This window comes from Gobio gobio (genome assembly GCF_949357685.1).
Source record: "Gobio gobio genome assembly, chromosome: 15".
In the NCBI taxonomy this organism is placed as follows: domain Eukaryota; kingdom Metazoa; phylum Chordata; class Actinopteri; order Cypriniformes; family Gobionidae; genus Gobio; species Gobio gobio.
In genome coordinates this window covers 32428566-32445695 of record NC_137108.1, presented here as the reverse complement: position 1 = coordinate 32445695, position 17130 = coordinate 32428566, and the positions used below count along the sequence as shown (strand labels likewise).

The window sequence follows — 17130 nt, the reverse complement described above, 5'->3', positions numbered from 1 at the left end:
GTCACATTTTTCATGACTGAAAATATTTCATCTGCTTATTTGGCTGCATAGCGCACACATGTGTCTGTCACACATTAGGTTCCTCTCAGTAAAAGCAGCAGGTTTTTGTGAGCGATTCATCCCGAGCTCTGTTTATGAGACTGACTCCGTAATTCTCTCTCAGACCTAGAGTCCCTACTGGGGTGAAATGGATTGGCTTCCAATTTTCTCTTTGCATTAACAGAGGAGAAAATGTCTCAGTAGTTTTGCATTCCTAATTAAAAATGCCAAACAGTCTAGTGGACTTTGGATTTTTGTATAATAAGACTGAAAATCCCTGTTGTGTCTCATCAATTGCAGTAAAACTTTCATTAAACTCTCTGACAAGGCCAAGAATATAAAGAGCGAAAAATATGGAACATGCTGTGCAAATAAAAGCTGTGTAATTACAGCAGTGCCTGAACAGCAGGCACACAAATCAACTTATGCAATACATTATAAGACGCTGCAGTCAAAGCTCTGTGTTTGAATATTAACACTTTTAAAAAAATGTAATAATAATTTTATTTATTTTTTAAATGAAATGGACGTTATTAAAGTTAATCAGTTTGGATTATATTTTGCTAAATTCATCACGGCTGAATATTATAGAGAACAGATTTGTAAGAACCATAAATTATTCTTAAGGCCATAAAATGTGCATGCATGATTATTGTTTCTTTTATGTTGGCCAGAGGACAGATGCAGAACACATTGCAATTGCACAAAATATGCAATGTAATTGTAAATGTTTGCAAACTCACAACTATCAGTCAGACAGAAATTATCACTGAAATGTAATGCTTTTTTATTTATTTATTTGCAGAGTTATTATAAAACATTATATATTACTTATAATGTTAACTGGAATAAAATAAAATATAAATATATATTAGGGCTGTCAAATGATTAATCGTGATGTATATCTGTATATAATGTATATTTGATTACACACTCATTCTTGTATATATTTTAGAAATATTTGCATGTATATACTGTATATATTTCTATTATTGATATTATATACATATTTTATATGTATAAAACAAATGTTTCTTATACATGCATGTGTGTGTATTTAAATATACATCATAATTATATACAGTACACATACATATTATGTAAACACAAACTTTTATTTTGGATGCGATTAATCGTGATTAATCTTTTGACAGCCCTAATATATATATATATATATATATATATATATATATATATATATATATATATATATATATATATATATATATATATATATATATATATATATATATATATATATATATATATATATATATATATATATATATATATGTATATATATATATATATATATGTATATATATATATATATATATATATATATATATATATATATATATATATATATATATATATATATATACGATCAGGCCATTATGACCACTGTCCTAATATTGTGTTGGTTCCCCTTTTGCTGCCAAAACAGCTCTGACCTATCAAGGCATGGACTCCACTAGACCCCTGAAGGTGTGCTGTGGTATCTTCTATCAAGATGTTAGCAGCAGATCCTTTAAATCCTGTAAGTTGCAAGGTGGGGCCTCCATGGATCGGACTTGTTTGTTCAGCACATCCCACAGATGCCCGATTGGATTGAGATCTGGGGAATCGGGAGGCCAAGTCAACACCTCAAACTCATTGTTGTGCTCCTCAAACCATTCCTGAACCATTTTTGCTTTGTGGCAGGGCGCATTATCCTGCTGAAAGAGGCCACAGCCACCAAGGAATACCGTTTCCATGAAAGGGTGTACATGGTCTGCAACAATGCTTAGGTAGGTGGTTTGTGTCAAAGTAACATCCACATGAATGGCAGGACCCAAGGTTTCCCAGCAGAACATTGCCCAAAGCATCACACTGCCTCCGCTGGCTTGCCTTCTTCCCATAGAGCATCCTGGTGCCATGCGTTCCCCAGGTATAAGTAACGCACATGTACCCGGCCATCCACGTGATGTAAAAGAAAACATGATTCATCATAGTAATGAGGTAAAATGGTTAAATAATGATGTGATTTGAAACAGGTGATGTCAACAGGTGATTGTAATTATGATTTGGTACAAAAGCAGCATCCAAGAAAGGTCTAATCCTTTAGGAGCAAAGATGGGCCGAGGATCGCCAGTTTGCCACCAAAAACATGAGAAAATTATTGAAATGTTTAAAAACAGTGTTCCTCAAAGAAAGATAGGAAGAGATTTGGATATTTCACATTCAACAGTGCATAACATAATTAAAAGATTCAAGGAATCTGGAGGAATTTCAGTGCGTAAAGGACAAGGGCGCAAGCCTAAGCTGAACAACCGTGATCTCCAATCCCTCAGGCGGCACTGCATCAAGAATCGTCATTCATCTATAAGCAATATCACCACATGGGCTCAGGACTACTTTGGCAAACCTTTGTCAAGTACCACAATACGTAGTTACATCCACAAATGCCAGTTAAAACTGTACTGTGCCAAAAGCAAGCCCTATGTTAACAGTGTCCAGAAGCGCCGTCGACTTCTCTGGGCTCGGAGGCATCTGGGATGGACCATCACACAGTGGAAACGTGTACTGTGGTCAGATGAATCAGTATTACAGGTATTTTTTGGGAGGAATGGACGCCGTGTGCTCCGGACCAAAGAAGAAAAGGATCATCCAGACTGTTACCAGCAACAAGTCCAAAAGCCAGGGTCTGTCATGGTATGGGGTTGTGTCAGTGCCCTTGGCAAAGGTAACTTGCACTTCTGTGAAGGCACCATTAATGCTGAAAAGTACATAGAGATTTTGGAGCATAATATACTGCCTTCAAGAAGACATCTTTTCCAGGGAGGTCCATGCATATTTCAACAAGACAATGCAAAACCACATTCTGCACACATTACAAAGTCCTGGCTGCGGAGGAAGAGGGTACGGGTACTTGACTGGCCTGCCTGCAGTCCCGACCTGTCTCCAATAGAGAATGTGTGGCGCATTTTGAAGCGCAAAATGCGACAACGAAGACCCCGTACTGTTGCCCACCTTAAGACTTGTTTGCAGGAAGAATGGGACAAAATTACACCTGAAACACTTCATCACTTAGTGTATTCAGTCCCTAAACGTCTTTTAAGTGTTGTAAAAAGGAATGGCAACATTACAAAGTGGTAAATGCTTTACTGTCCCAACTTTTTTTGAAATGTGTTGCAGGTCTGAATGACAGGAAAGGATGCATGTTTAAAAATGACATGAAGTTGACCAGACAAAACATGAAATATTTTGTGTTCATATTGTCTGCAATGAAATACAAGTCAAAGTAAATTTAGAAATCACTTCTTTCTTTTTTTATTTGCGTTTTCCATACTGTCCCAACTTTTTCTGATTTGGGGTTGTAGTATTTTAATTCAGATACTAAAATGAAAAAAAAAAAAAAAAAAAAAAAAAAATGTATGTATATATATGATAAAAAAATTTAATAAAATATAAAAAAATTATAATAATAAAAGCACCAAAAACACAACAAATAAAAAACAGAAAAGGTAAAAAAAAAAAACTAAATGGTGTGTGTGTGTGTGTGTGTGTGTGTGTGTGTGTGTGTGTGTGTGTGTGTGTGTGTGTGTGTGTGTGTGTGTAGTACTTTAATTCAGATACTAAAATGGGAAAAAAAAAATATATATATAAAAGATAATCTAGATAGACATAAACAAAAAATAATAATAAAAGCACAAAAAACACAACAAATAAAAAACAGAAAAGATAAAAAAAACCTCTGAATTTTTATAAAAACTAGTATCTCAATGATATTAAGATAACACGCATTGTTCTCTTTGCAGTCAGCATAAAATGAAAATACTCCTTATCTATGCATGTTTTAGATCTTATTGTGCACAATTTATCCATGCATACTTTTTAAAAAGAAAATTTTTACATTCTAACTGGACCTTCTTTTGAAAACAGCTTCTCTCTGGTGGCATATAGGCCTACAGGTAGTCTGCTTAAAGCTCACGTTCATCTGCCTTTACTTTCGAGCGCAACGCCCACATCTCAACATCCAGTTAACAATCGATGCATAGAACCCAAGTTAATTTTTATTTTTCAATAATCCATTACATTCGGATTTACGTCACAATATACGGAAGAAAATATCGGTTGCCGCTTCCATTTCATTGTGGCTTTAAGATTCAGATCTTGTATGGAGGAATGGCCAGGATAGTTGTCACACAGGCAACTTGTTTTAGCAAGGGACATATCTCAGTGATAGGTTTTGAATCAAAAGTCCAATTATACAAATGTGTTTTTAGACCCACATGGGAATTTTCTTAGCCCAAAGGGGTTACTGACACATTTCAAGTGTAAAGAGCTCACCAGTGCCCTCTAGCGTGTGTTGTGTGAACTGGGGAAAAATACTTGTTAACATGTAAACCCTTTGAGTCAGGTTCACTAGAAATGTTCAAGATTTTGGTATTCGGTATTCGTCTGGACATGGCAAATCTACTAACAGAAAGAATATGGAAGATGACAACACTTTCCTTTTGTCATGCTCGACCTGTGATAGGCTAATATATTCTGTGAAAAATGCGAGTGGGTCTTGACTTTTTTTTGACTCCGAAGACCCCTCTTTGTCCAGCACAATATTTGATCATATAGGATATATTAACATTTACAGTATTTCTGGTGTAATTATAACAAAGTTGGTTTGTTTTCAAGCTTTTTGTTATTGTTGTTGTTAACAGAAATTAGTAGTAGGATATTGATGTTAAGGCCTATTATTTTAATTAGCCATGAATAATCTTTTTTTAATTATTATTATTCCAGAACTTCCAAGATTGTAGGCCTATCAATAAGAACAATATTATAGCCATAACTTCTTGAGGGTTAGGGAAGATATTTGATTTGCTGTCTTGATATTATGTATGTTGTTGTTGTTGTTAATATATTAATAATAATAGTAATCATTTTAAGTTATCCTGCAAAAATGATCTCTTGGCTTTGTTCCAGTAGGACAAAATGGAAAATGTACATCAACAAACATTAAATCGTTATTTTTAAGCATGGTAGATACAACGTGGTAGATAAATGGACATTCGGTCGTCCCAAATAGCAAATTTTTCCTCACATATGCAACACATGAATAATTAAGTAGGTCGATTTGCATGCAGCGACGCTTCGTTGGTGTTTAGAGGACTACGCGACAGGCCACGCCCACTCTGATGCGTTCCTCCTGAGCAGAAGCACGTGATTAGGCGTGTTTACCTATGATACAATGTAGCGTCTATGAGACCATCAACCTCAGCCGAATAATCAATCAATTACACGGAAACGTTCAGGAACAGAATCAGTTATCGGGGTTACATCAGGGTCTTCGCTGACAAATAACTGCTCGATGCATCTGACAAAAGGGAATCGGAGTGTGTAGCCTAAGGGCGAGCAAGTCAAGCAGATAGACAGACAGACGAGAGCAAAGGTAACACACGATTGACATATTGTTCATTTTTAGACATTTTACGTTGCTTTAAATGCATTTTAAACGGGTTTAATTGTATTTCAGTTGCCTTGAGCGCATGGCAGCCAATATAAGTGTAATGCAAACGCTGTCATTGTAGTTTAATAGGTCGATGTGGCTTTGAGGAAGTTGACATTGAGCGAGAAAATACTAACGACTGTGGAAGTGACCTACAGTTAGTTAGATTATTAGTCAATATCTCCATACGTCCTGTTTTCACTGCATGTAACATGATATGTGCTTTTTCTATTCCATATTGCCTAATCACATGGAATGCTGTGTCTGGCTCTGTCTCAACCGAATGAGCTGCCTACCTAGACAGCACTTTTAGGAATCATAGGTGCACTTACGATAACAAGAAATGTTACACGTGCTGCCAAAAATGTTCTGTCTAGTCCGCTGGCTAGGTTTTGAGACTTTGTGCTCTGTATATTTTCTGTGATTGTACCCAGATGTAGCCTACAACACATCGTTTTAAATGTTTGGTGTATGACAGTGTGAGGAGGATTAGTCAATCTTTATACAACAACAATTAAATATTCATTGTGAATATTCTTACGACAACAATGATGACAATACATCTAATAATAAAAATAATGTTGTCGATGAATAAAGTATATTATGGATGTCCAAACTCAAATTTACCATTTATCGGTAGGCCTGATATTACAAAATGTGAATATCTGTTTTAAAAAAGCAGTACACTTATTATTGGTTCATCTCTGTTGTTTCTTTGTATCTGTAGAGTGGGCTCTTTTGGAGGTTACTGGACCACCAGATGTATTCCTAAATCTCTGCTACTATCCACATTATGGGTGTTATAGAGGAGACTGACGTAGAGCGTGAGTAACACTCTTGTCCACTTTTCCCACTATATACTTAATGTCAAATAATTTAAGAGTCCACACCTACACACAAGCACTTGTGAGCATGATCATGTCACACTTGTGTATAGTTATAATATGCGGAATATGTTTTTCATGTTATACATTGCTTTGACTTTCATCTCCAATGTTACTTGTTGTGCTTATGGCTGCTGACCAAATCTCTGCATTTATTTTATATATAAAATATGTAGAGTTCAGATGCAAAAGCCTCTAAAAGCCACTTCGGTCAAAAATTAGATAACCATACTGAGTGAATGCTCTCCGCATATAGTATACGTTCATAAAATACTTTCACTTCAAACCCACTAAATCCCAACCTCAGCCCATTCAGAAGTACCTATACATAGAAGCCTGACAAAAATGCTTATTTTAAAGAAAAACGTCAGATGGACTTAGAGGCTTTTGCATCTGAAGTCTTCATATATATATTGTGAAATATGATTATAATTTAAATAGTAATGTAATGTAATTGTAATCTAATGTAATTTATTCCTATGATGGCCAGGCCAGATTTTCAGCAGCCATTACTCCAGTCTTCAGTGTCTCATGAAAAAATAAGTTATATTGTTGTGGAAAGATTCTTTGGTGAAATAGAAATCTTTTGTAACATTATACATGTCTTAACTGTGACTTAGTGCATCTTGCTGAATAAAGGTATTCATTTCTTTAAAAACAAAACAATCTTACTAACCCCTAAACTTTTGAATATTGCTGTATATCATGATTATTCACATATTAGCTCAAATGGAGAGGCAGAGTGATAGATGTCTATATTGATGTCAAAAGCACCTGCTTTTCATTTAAAAGGAACTCCCACATAAATCCAGTCATGAGTTTCTCTTATCCCATTAGTGTCTTTCAACACTGAATTCTTTAGGTTGGATTTGAAGCTAATTGCCCAATGAGAATGTTTAGGCAACTCATTTACTCTGTGCGCTGTAGGTAGATTAGAAGACTCTAATCAGATGGGACTGTATGTGAAGATTAAGTATGGTTAAAATGTCCAGATGTTGCAACGTTTGTGTCAAGATGTTCTGCATTGCAGATCTTCCCTCTTACGTTGTACTCTCTGTACTGTGAGTTTAGGAGCAGGAGTGAGTCATATCATGAGGCATCCATCATGTCCTCAATGCAGTGCTTGTGACCTACTAGTGCACGAGTTAATTACACTAATCCCAATGATTAATTGATCACCCACTCACAAGAATATGTTTGTGTAGGACTTTTGTATCTGGATTTACCACATAGTCTGAGATAGTAAGACTGATAGAAATGATTTGAGGTCAGTTTATCCTTTGAAAAAACAAACAGGCATAGCGGCAAATTTTGTCAGGTTATTTTCAGCAAGTGAAAATATGTACTTGTATGCACTACTATTCAAAAGTTTGGGGTCAGTAAGATTTAATTTTTATTTTTGATATAAATTAATACTTTCATTAAACAAGGATACATTAGTATGGTCAAAAGTGAAATACAATGCTACAAAATATTCTCTATTAATTTCTTTTACAAATAAATGCTATTATTTTAAACTTTTTATTTAGTAGAATCCTGAAAATAATGTATCACAGTTTTCACAAAAATCCATGCTTTTTAACATTGATACAAATGTTTCTTGAGCACCAAATCAGCATTTTAGAATGATTTCTGGAAGGTCATGTGACACTGAAGACTGGAGTTATGGCTGCTGAAAATTCAGAATCCTATAATATGAATTGGAGATGTTTTTTTTTACTGTTTTACTGTATTTTAGATCAAATAAATGTAGCCTTGGTGAGCATGTTTTTTCAAAAACATAAAAAAATCTTAATAACCCCAAACTTTTGAACTATAGTATATAATCGACTATGAAAAATAAAATATGACTACATACTCTCTTGAGTTGGTACTTATTTTGAATAATTGATTATGTCGCGACTGCTAAAAAAGTATGTTTTATATAGTGTGAATGTGTGTAGTTAGTATGAATGAAATTCGGACCTACATGCGCCATGTTGTCATTATCCTACAGTACCAGCGTTAGTTGCGTAGTTTCATCGTCATTCACAAATCCTCTCCCGTGGCCTCATGGGATAGTAAAGTGTGCACACTTCAGAATCTCGTCTGATGTAGTAGGTCATCCGGGGACTTTTTGCCTTATGAGTATTGTGAATTTGTACTTGGCATACTTCTTTTGTCACATATCTTTGAACTATTTCCCTACTGTATAAATATCCATATGAATGTCGGATAGTGCCACTGTGTTTGTGTACCAGTACACACATTTCAGAAATTCTCCATCCTGTTCTGTGCACATATTGATGTGTATGTTTTTATCCTATCAGAGGTGACCCTGGCTCTTTTGGATTCTGCCAATGACAGGGATCCAGTGGTGCAGGAACAGGTCAGGAAATCCATCTTGACACTGGGGAACCAGCAGCCTGATAAAGTCCTGTCCATGTGCCAGGACTACCTGCTCAAACACCCCAAGGTCAGCCAAAGATTTTCCTTTAAACATCTGAACCGGTTCTCTCTTCAAATTTTCATATGCCGGTCTCTTGTGTTTGCATATGGTTTCCTCTGTGAAGTCTATTAGAATGGGTTGTATAGATCAATGCTGAATGTTGTGGGTTTTATATGATCTAAAAAGCATCAAACATCGTAAGTCATCGTGGATTCAGTCTTGTCTCTGTCACTTTAGATACACTAATACCGGTATTCAAAGATTTAGGGTCAGTAAGATTTCTTTTAAAGGAACACGCTGACTTTTTGGGACTTTAGCTTATTCACCGTACACCCCAGTGTTAGATAAATCCATACATAACATTCTCATCTCTGTGTGTGCCATAACACTGTCTGACGCACCCACCGCTAGCCTAGCTTAACACAAAGACTAGAGGTAAACGTCTCCAGCTAACCTACTGCTCAATAAGTGTCAAAATAATGCCAACATTTTCCTATTTACATGTTGTGATGTGTATAATTACATCTTGTACTAAGTTGCGATTTTCTAGACTGATATGTCTAGGAACTATACTCTCATTCCTTGAGTATAAAGTATATAGTATAAATCTTGAATACAACATGATACAGACAATTCTTTTTTCCACTATTTTTTGGAATTTAGTGGAAACAGCCCAAACTGTCTGCAGGGTGCTAGAGCTCACAGGGCCAGAATTACAGAATTTATAAGAAAAAAAATCAAAAAGCATATCTCTTTTATGAGGGGGTTATTACAGCTTAGACAACATATACTTACTTTTTGACGTTTTACGTTTATCACTTTTAGCAGTGGTTTATGAAACTTCAAAGGGTTTCCTGTAAAATTACACTAAACTTTCTATTCTAGTCTATTGTAGCATAGTCTATATTTCTTGTGCAGATGTTTATAATAGACGGGCTATTTTGACTTTCAAGCACACTTAACAGTTACACTTCCTGCTAACAGGAAGCAGAAAGTCTTCGTTGTTTCTGATGATGTGATAGATAATCATTTTGGCCGATAATATGACAGTCTCATGACTTGTTTTCATTATTTCTCTGTTTGTATGGTGGTGAATTTTATATGTACCCACTACCCAGGGAACATTTTGAGGCTGAGACCGCCTTTTGAAAGTATTTCCCCAGACAGAAAAGAAAATGAAAAGAATTCAGTCCACGTTTCTTTAAAAAGGAAACGCACATTAATATAATCTGTATTAAACCTTTTATCTGTAACCAGATCTCTTCTTTTTATTGATCTGTAATGTCTAGGTTTGCAAGGCAGACCCATTGCTTACAGACATGTTGGTGTTGCTGTTGCCTGCCTCTGATTTGGCTCATGTCTGTTTTAATAGTTGACCAGCTTTGTCAGATATGAATGTAGGATGTATGAGTTTGCTAAAATTGAGATGATAGCATGTCTTTTATAGTACACTGCATTAGTACATGTGCGTGAACTTACTTTCAACTCTTCTTTGTCTTATGTAGCTGGTGGTCGTGCACAGAATGGTGGTCTTGCAAACCATTGAGATGGTGGTGAAGAGCAGGATTGATGTCATCAGTTACCCCAAAATCAAGAGTGTCATACATCTGGCATCAGATGAGATGACTAAATCAAAGGTGAGACAACTGATTTACACTACTGTTCAAAAGTTTGGGATCAGTAAGATTTTTTTTTTTTAAAGAAATACTTTTGAATACTTTTGTTCAGCAAGTATGCATTACATTGATCAAAAGTGACAGTTAAGAAGACATTTATAATGTTACAAAAATATTTTAAATAAATGCTCTTCTTTTGTTCTTTCTATTAATCAAAGACAAAAATGTCACGGTTTCCACACAAATATTAAGCAGAACTCTTTTTTTTAACATTGATAATAATAATAATCATAATAATAAGAAATGTTTCTTGAGCACCAAATCAGCATATTAGAATGATTTCTAAAGGATCATGTGACATTGAAGACTGGAGTAATGATGCTGACAATTCAGTTTTGCCATCACTGGAATCAAATGCATTTTAAAATATATTCAAATAGATCTTTTAAATTGTAATATTTACTGTTCACTAGGTTTTTGATCAAATGAATGCAGCCTCTGTATAAGAGACTTCTTTCAAAACCCCCAAAAGTTTGAAAAGTAGTGGCATTTGTGACTTAAAAATGGAAGTGTCTTAAACCTTTCATTGACATTTAGGAAAATGGTAATGTGACAGGTTAATCCAAAAAAGCTAAATTTTGTATTTAATAGCATTATTTTTATTTACTCATTGTTTGTATATTATAATGTGCAACAAATGATAAAATTGTGATTTTTATTTTTAAACATATTATGAAACAAATTGTCTTCTTCTGTACAGGAGGTTGTCCCGGACTGGCAGCAAGCAGCCAGTAATATACTGGTTGCTGTTGGAAACAAATATATTAATGACATCATGGAGGAGATACTCGGGAAGTTCCAGCCGGGAGTTTTGCCTCACTTCTTTGTGGTCCAAACACTAGCCAATCTCTCGGACTCAAACGGTACATAACCTTAAAGGTCCCATGGCATGAAATTTTCATTTTATGAGGTTTTTCAACATTAATATGAGTTCCCCTAGCCTGAATATTGTCCCCAAGTGGCTAGAAATTTTGATCGGTGTAAACTGAGTTCTGGGTGTCTTTCTCTGCCTTTGAGAAAATGACAGCCCAGACGAGCAGATCTAGAATTTTCCTGTTATGACGTCATAACAGGAATGGTTACCTCCCTTTCCTCCGCCCAGAGAATTTGGCACACCCATGCAAGCGCTATATTTGTCCTTGAGAGATCATGGCTTGTGAATGAGTGAATGCTGGCAGTTACTCAGTGTTTGGATGTACAAATGAAAACAGAAGCCTTTTTTCAGTTCCTTCTGATCTGTGATCAATGATTTCTGATGTGTAGATAATTATTCAAGTTCACACAGAACTGTATTATTCGTGCACATGCTGCGGCTTCTCTCTCTCCCGACAGAACAGTGTTTTCGTGTTTTCTATCTTGTGAGTCAGTGTTTTTGTACGTCCTCGTCACGTCTATCTGTTCTAAAATGTGCATACAGTCGTGAGTAACTCATACAGTCAGTTCTGCTCAACATCGGCAGAGCCACATCTTTAGAGATAAACCTCACGCACGCCGAAGCTCGGGCTGCACTGACTGGTCGGCCTTCAACATCACCGACCCCCAGTACTGCATCTGGCCCACAGCGGAGACGCCTTACGCGGCGCGAGATTAAGCAGAAGGGGGGTAAACGTGGAGGTCTCCGGGCTATGCTAGCCAGCTATCACCACAATAAACTGGATTACATTCGGTTACTGCTGTTGTGTCTTTGTTTGCGCTGTGTACTCAATGCGCGTTACTGACGCTTTTCATATGATAGGAAAATATCTAAAAATAAGGCTATAATCAACACTTACTCGTAACTCGTTCATCTTGACAGCTGTAATGGTACATTACATGTTACAAAGTTGGCATAATAAGGATAAAGACAGACTCGGCGTGACTGGGACTCGTGTTTATTCAGAACTCTCAGATACAAACACAATAAACTCGCGCTATCAGCGCTCTCACAACTCTGTACAATATAACTTTGTTTGTTAGCAATTGCTCCGTCTCTGGTCCGTGATGTCCGGTTCGCGAACGAATCATTCTTTTGAACCGGTTCTTTTTAGTGAACCGGTCGAACCAGTTCACCAAATCGGACTGAATTGTTCTAAACTGTTAGCGTCTCCAGTCAGCGCCGATCCTTAATTGACTAACTTTCTAGTTACTAACTTTCTGACATGAGTGACAGTCCCTCCGACTAGAAATAAACCTATAACCTGAAGTATATGCTAGTAACTTCAACAGTTCACTGAACTGAGACGTGCTGAGAGAAACTGATGGGAAGTGAACTCAGGTCCGTCCGTCTCTCTGGCAGCAGCTCGTGCCTGGGTGCCTCGTAGACCTTGTTAAACCACGCCCCCTCTGCTACAAGATCTGATACTCATTTCAAATGCAAAGATGTCAGCTAATCACAACAGTGGCCGTTTTTACTGAAGTCTCACAGCAGACACGCCCCTTGAAACAGAGCATTCAAGCCAGAGGGCAAACATCAATAAAGAAAAAAAGCCTTTTATTTCTAAATTATGACATTTTATGATGTAAAAATCATACTAACAATATAAGTACACCTCAGGAAACATTATAAAATAATAGAAAAATGCCATGCCATGGGACCTTTAATCAAAACTCGTGAAATTCATTAAAAGTTTTCTCCAGTGATGTCTTTCTTTTCTGGATCTCTAATTTAATTTTTCAAGTTTTTATTTGAGTTTTTAACTAGAAAAATACTGTTTGGCCTGCTTTAGTCAGGATGTTTGCACATTGTTAGATCATGCTTTATTGCATTTGACAGTTGATCATTATTGTTTCAGATCCTCTTTTTACTGAACCTTGTTTATTATTTATACTATCACACATACTTATTATTTTCACTTCCTATACATTTTGTTTTAAAATTATGTTAAAGATGTATATTTAAACTTTTTGTTTAAGTCCTGTGTTCTTGTATGATTAAGTTTTTGACCTGTTTTGATATGTTTGACCTCTGTTCCACAGTATATGGAATGGTGCCTTTTCTCAGTGCTATAATGGGCACCATGTTGCCTATGCTAGCAATAACCAAACAAGACAACATGAAATGGGTCTTCTCTTCAGGTAAGCTCTATTACAGGTCTGCGTAAAGTGTTACCTTTTCTGTGTCAGCTAAATGAACAAATGTGAATAAATGTATACACTACTTTTCCAGAAATCTTGGAAGTCTTTTATGCTCTTTTAAGGCTCCATTTATTTGATCAGAATCTTTCTATTTTACTATATTTTCAAATGCAGTTTATTCCTGTAATGGCAAAGCTGAATTTTCAGCAGCGTTACTCCAGTCTTTAGTGTCACATGAATACGGTAGATTGAAATGCTTTGATTGCTGGTAAATGTTTGTTGTGACGTGGCTTCTCATCTGTTAACGTTTCCTCTTAGCTCTCTGCCACTTTAGCGAGAGCATTCTAGAATATCTGGCCAACCTGGACAAGGCTCCAGACCCCACTGTGCGTAAAGACACCTTCTCCAGTGAGATTTACTCAGCCTACGACATCCTGTTCAACAGCTGGATCCAGAGCAGAGAGTCCAAGGTACACTCAATGAGACGGAGCACACATCCAATTACAGCTAACTCGCTTTTGAGACTAAAGAGGGACATGAACTTGTGCCATCTGGGTTCATTTCAGTTTTCTTTGGAATTGAAGAAGGGAAAAAAAACATGTGAGCCTGTAAACTAAATCTGCTGCTTTCTGAGAGGTAGATTACTTTGTAATTGCCGAAGATTGTATTGTAGTGTAGTTTGTTCTCCTTTACACAGTTAATTTTTGTAGCACAGTAAAGTATATTTTAAAAATAATGGAATTTGGCATTACAAATCATGCGTTTTATTCAAGACTGTCACTGATAATCAAAATAACTTCTAAAATCATTTAAAAATAGTCATAAAGTGAATCTAACATAATGTTTTGGCTTTTTTTCAGTCTAATTACCATAAACCTAATAATTTACTTCTACTCCACACCCATTTTTTACCTTTTCAGTCTGGTTTGGTTGTTTTTTTCCCCCCCCTTTGATTTGTCTAGTGTGAGTGTGTGGATTCATGTACATGTTTGTACCTGAATTTTCTCGTGTGTATCATTCGACAGCTGCGTCTGACTGTTGCTGAGGCTCTCGGGTCAATGAGTCATCTGATGCCACATGATAAACTGGAAGAACAGCTTCCCAAACTCCTTCCCACCGTATTGGGCCTCTACAAGAAGAATGCAGAACACTACATCATCAGCAAGGTAAAGTCCTCCTCACCGTTTTATCTGATTCACTATTACAGTAAATGTTTGGTGGAGGTTAATGAGTCAACCAGTTATTCAATCCAAGTTCAAGTACTTTTTCCACTCAAGACTGGGAATGTTTCTACAGTGTGTTCAATAAAGACACAAAAACTTTATTGTTTGTGTTATTTAATGACTTAGATTCAGACCAGATTTTGTGACTGAACTATGAGGAGATCCAGGTCTCTGTACTGCTTAATGTAGTCTAATGCTGTTTGTGTTTGTTCAGAGCTTGTGTCAGGTCCTGGAGGCCTCTGTGAACATGGGCAGCAGAGTGTTGGAGACACAGATGGATGGTCTTTTACTTGCTCTGCACCAGCAGGTCAGTGTTTCTCTCACTCTCTCTTTATGTGCACCACCTTTTACAGACTTCTTCTAAATCGCTTGCTTAACTTCTTGTAATTGTGTTTTCATTCTGGTAGAACAAGTTTTAAGTTGCCTAACCACAGTGTTATATAGGGAGCAGCCCAGGGCCATTTAATGGTTTAACATAGGAAGTGTTCTGGCTTTGGTTTTGATTTATTTTGAAGAAAACTTGTTTATTGACTTATGTTTTGTTTACACCATTTATTTTGAATTTTAGCATTTTTACTAAAAAAAACGTCCATTTAGATTATTGAATTGCCTTTATACTTTATCACTACTTTGCATTAAAAAAGACAGTTTTCCAAGTTATTAAATACTAATTTGCAGTGTTGGGGTATGTAAGTTACTTTTTCAAGTAACAAGTTACTTTAAAAAAAAAAAAGTAATGCAAGTTACTTTGTTTTCCCATTGACTGACACCTCTTCTGTCACCATTTTGAGAGAAATCGCGAGTAAGTGCAGAGGAGTTGTGTCTGCTCTGTGAACATGATGATTAGCTCTAGACTAAAATGTGAGCATGCATTAACTCATTTCACTTGTACAAAAACAGATTCAGTATTCCTCAAAATGAATAAAAACAGTGAAATGCAAACTCTAAATATTTTGATAACCTGCAATAATGAAATATGTTAAATAACACAAATATAATTTATGTATTTAATCCCACTTTATTAGCTTATGTCTCTGCGGCTGACCTCTGATGATCCAATTCAACCATACCAATAATGAGCAAAACTGACATTAGTTAAACATCGCATTTGTGTTTGATTTTGTGTTTGTTTTTGCTGTAGTCCTCTCAACTGTACAGGCGTGAATTAGCATTTTATTCAGCTTGGGGTGATTTAGTTCACTTTTTTGGGAAAGGACCTTTACATTTGCCAAAAAATATATATATTAAAAAACAAACCCAGCCCATGTGAGAGAAATTTATGCAAAAGTAACCTAATACTAGCCTGAATGCCAGCCGAACTTGGCCCCGCCCACAACATTTGAGGTCGGGAAGTTCGGTCTGGAGTCTGGACTTGATCCGTTGTGGAGCAACTATGCTTGAACCAGAGCTGGTCGGACCAATCAAATTGCCAGGGCGGGCTTTATACGATGATGGACAGATGATCAACAATAACGTCATCATCTACGTCACCAAAGAGCGCTTGGTTGAATTCGTTGACACAACTTTTAAGTCCTCATTGTCAGTAGATTTACTTTTTTTTTCTTTTTCAGATATGCTCACCTGTAGACTTCAGCAACCCTCCAACTGTGAAAAATCACAATGAGGTCCTGCGATGCTTCAGTATCCTTGGTAAGTCTTGTTTAAACCTTTTTTTTATGTGTATGCAAATGTAAAATCATTGCATTTTTTTTACTAGCAATGTGGTCATGAACTCAAGTGCAGGTTGTATTTTCAGTCAGCTGACTGCTGTTTGCAATATCTTTGTCATGTGCTGATGGAGTCTGAGCTGAGATTAAGTTAAAGTGTCAGACCAGCAGCCTCCTTCAATCAGTGAGAGGATATTGTACAGTTGAGCTTGGTGCTGATTTGAGGTGACATACACCAGCTGGATCTCTCTCTTTCTCGCGCGTTTGTGTTTTGTCAAGCAGATGCAAGGAGTCCAGGAGTTGAGTGTTTTCTGTGTGTGCATGTCAATCATGATGTTTTAATCACGAGTGTGTCATTCAACTGAGAAAATAATAGGTGTTAGTGCTAGATCATTACTGAAGCATAAAAGTACACAAATTAGAAAAAGAACTCCTTACATTTATGAATGGTTACATGGGCACATTTTAGTTTAGTTTAGTTTCCATGTTTTTAACCAATTAATGTTTAACTTGGGTCCTAAAATAAAAAACCTGTCAAGAATCACTGGTCTAGACAATGTAGCTGTTCACATGTCAGCAGAGACTTTATATGGGCTATTTCTATATTGGATCATTTACCAGACATTAAAACCAGACACCATTGACTATAGTGTATACATTTTTACACTGGT

General features: G+C 36.3%; 1 protein-coding gene across 2 annotated transcripts in view; it reads left to right on the top strand.

The window, feature by feature from the left end:
* The first annotated feature begins 5177 nt into the window (after window positions 1-5177).
* mroh1 (maestro heat-like repeat family member 1) overlaps window positions 5178-17130 on the top strand; it is a 45897-nt gene continuing 33944 nt past the window's right edge. For both annotated transcript variants that reach the window (XM_079837006.1, XM_079837005.1), the window contains exons 1-10: window positions 5178-5470; window positions 6255-6351; window positions 8721-8866; window positions 10345-10476; window positions 11216-11378; window positions 13471-13569; window positions 13888-14039; window positions 14595-14735; window positions 15007-15099; window positions 16364-16442. In XM_079837006.1, the coding sequence (XP_079693132.1) occupies window positions 6321-6351; window positions 8721-8866; window positions 10345-10476; window positions 11216-11378; window positions 13471-13569; window positions 13888-14039; window positions 14595-14735; window positions 15007-15099; window positions 16364-16442 (1036 nt within the window). In that variant the 5' untranslated portion in view covers window positions 5178-5470; window positions 6255-6320. The remainder of the gene's footprint in view (window positions 5471-6254; window positions 6352-8720; window positions 8867-10344; window positions 10477-11215; window positions 11379-13470; window positions 13570-13887; window positions 14040-14594; window positions 14736-15006; window positions 15100-16363; window positions 16443-17130) is intronic.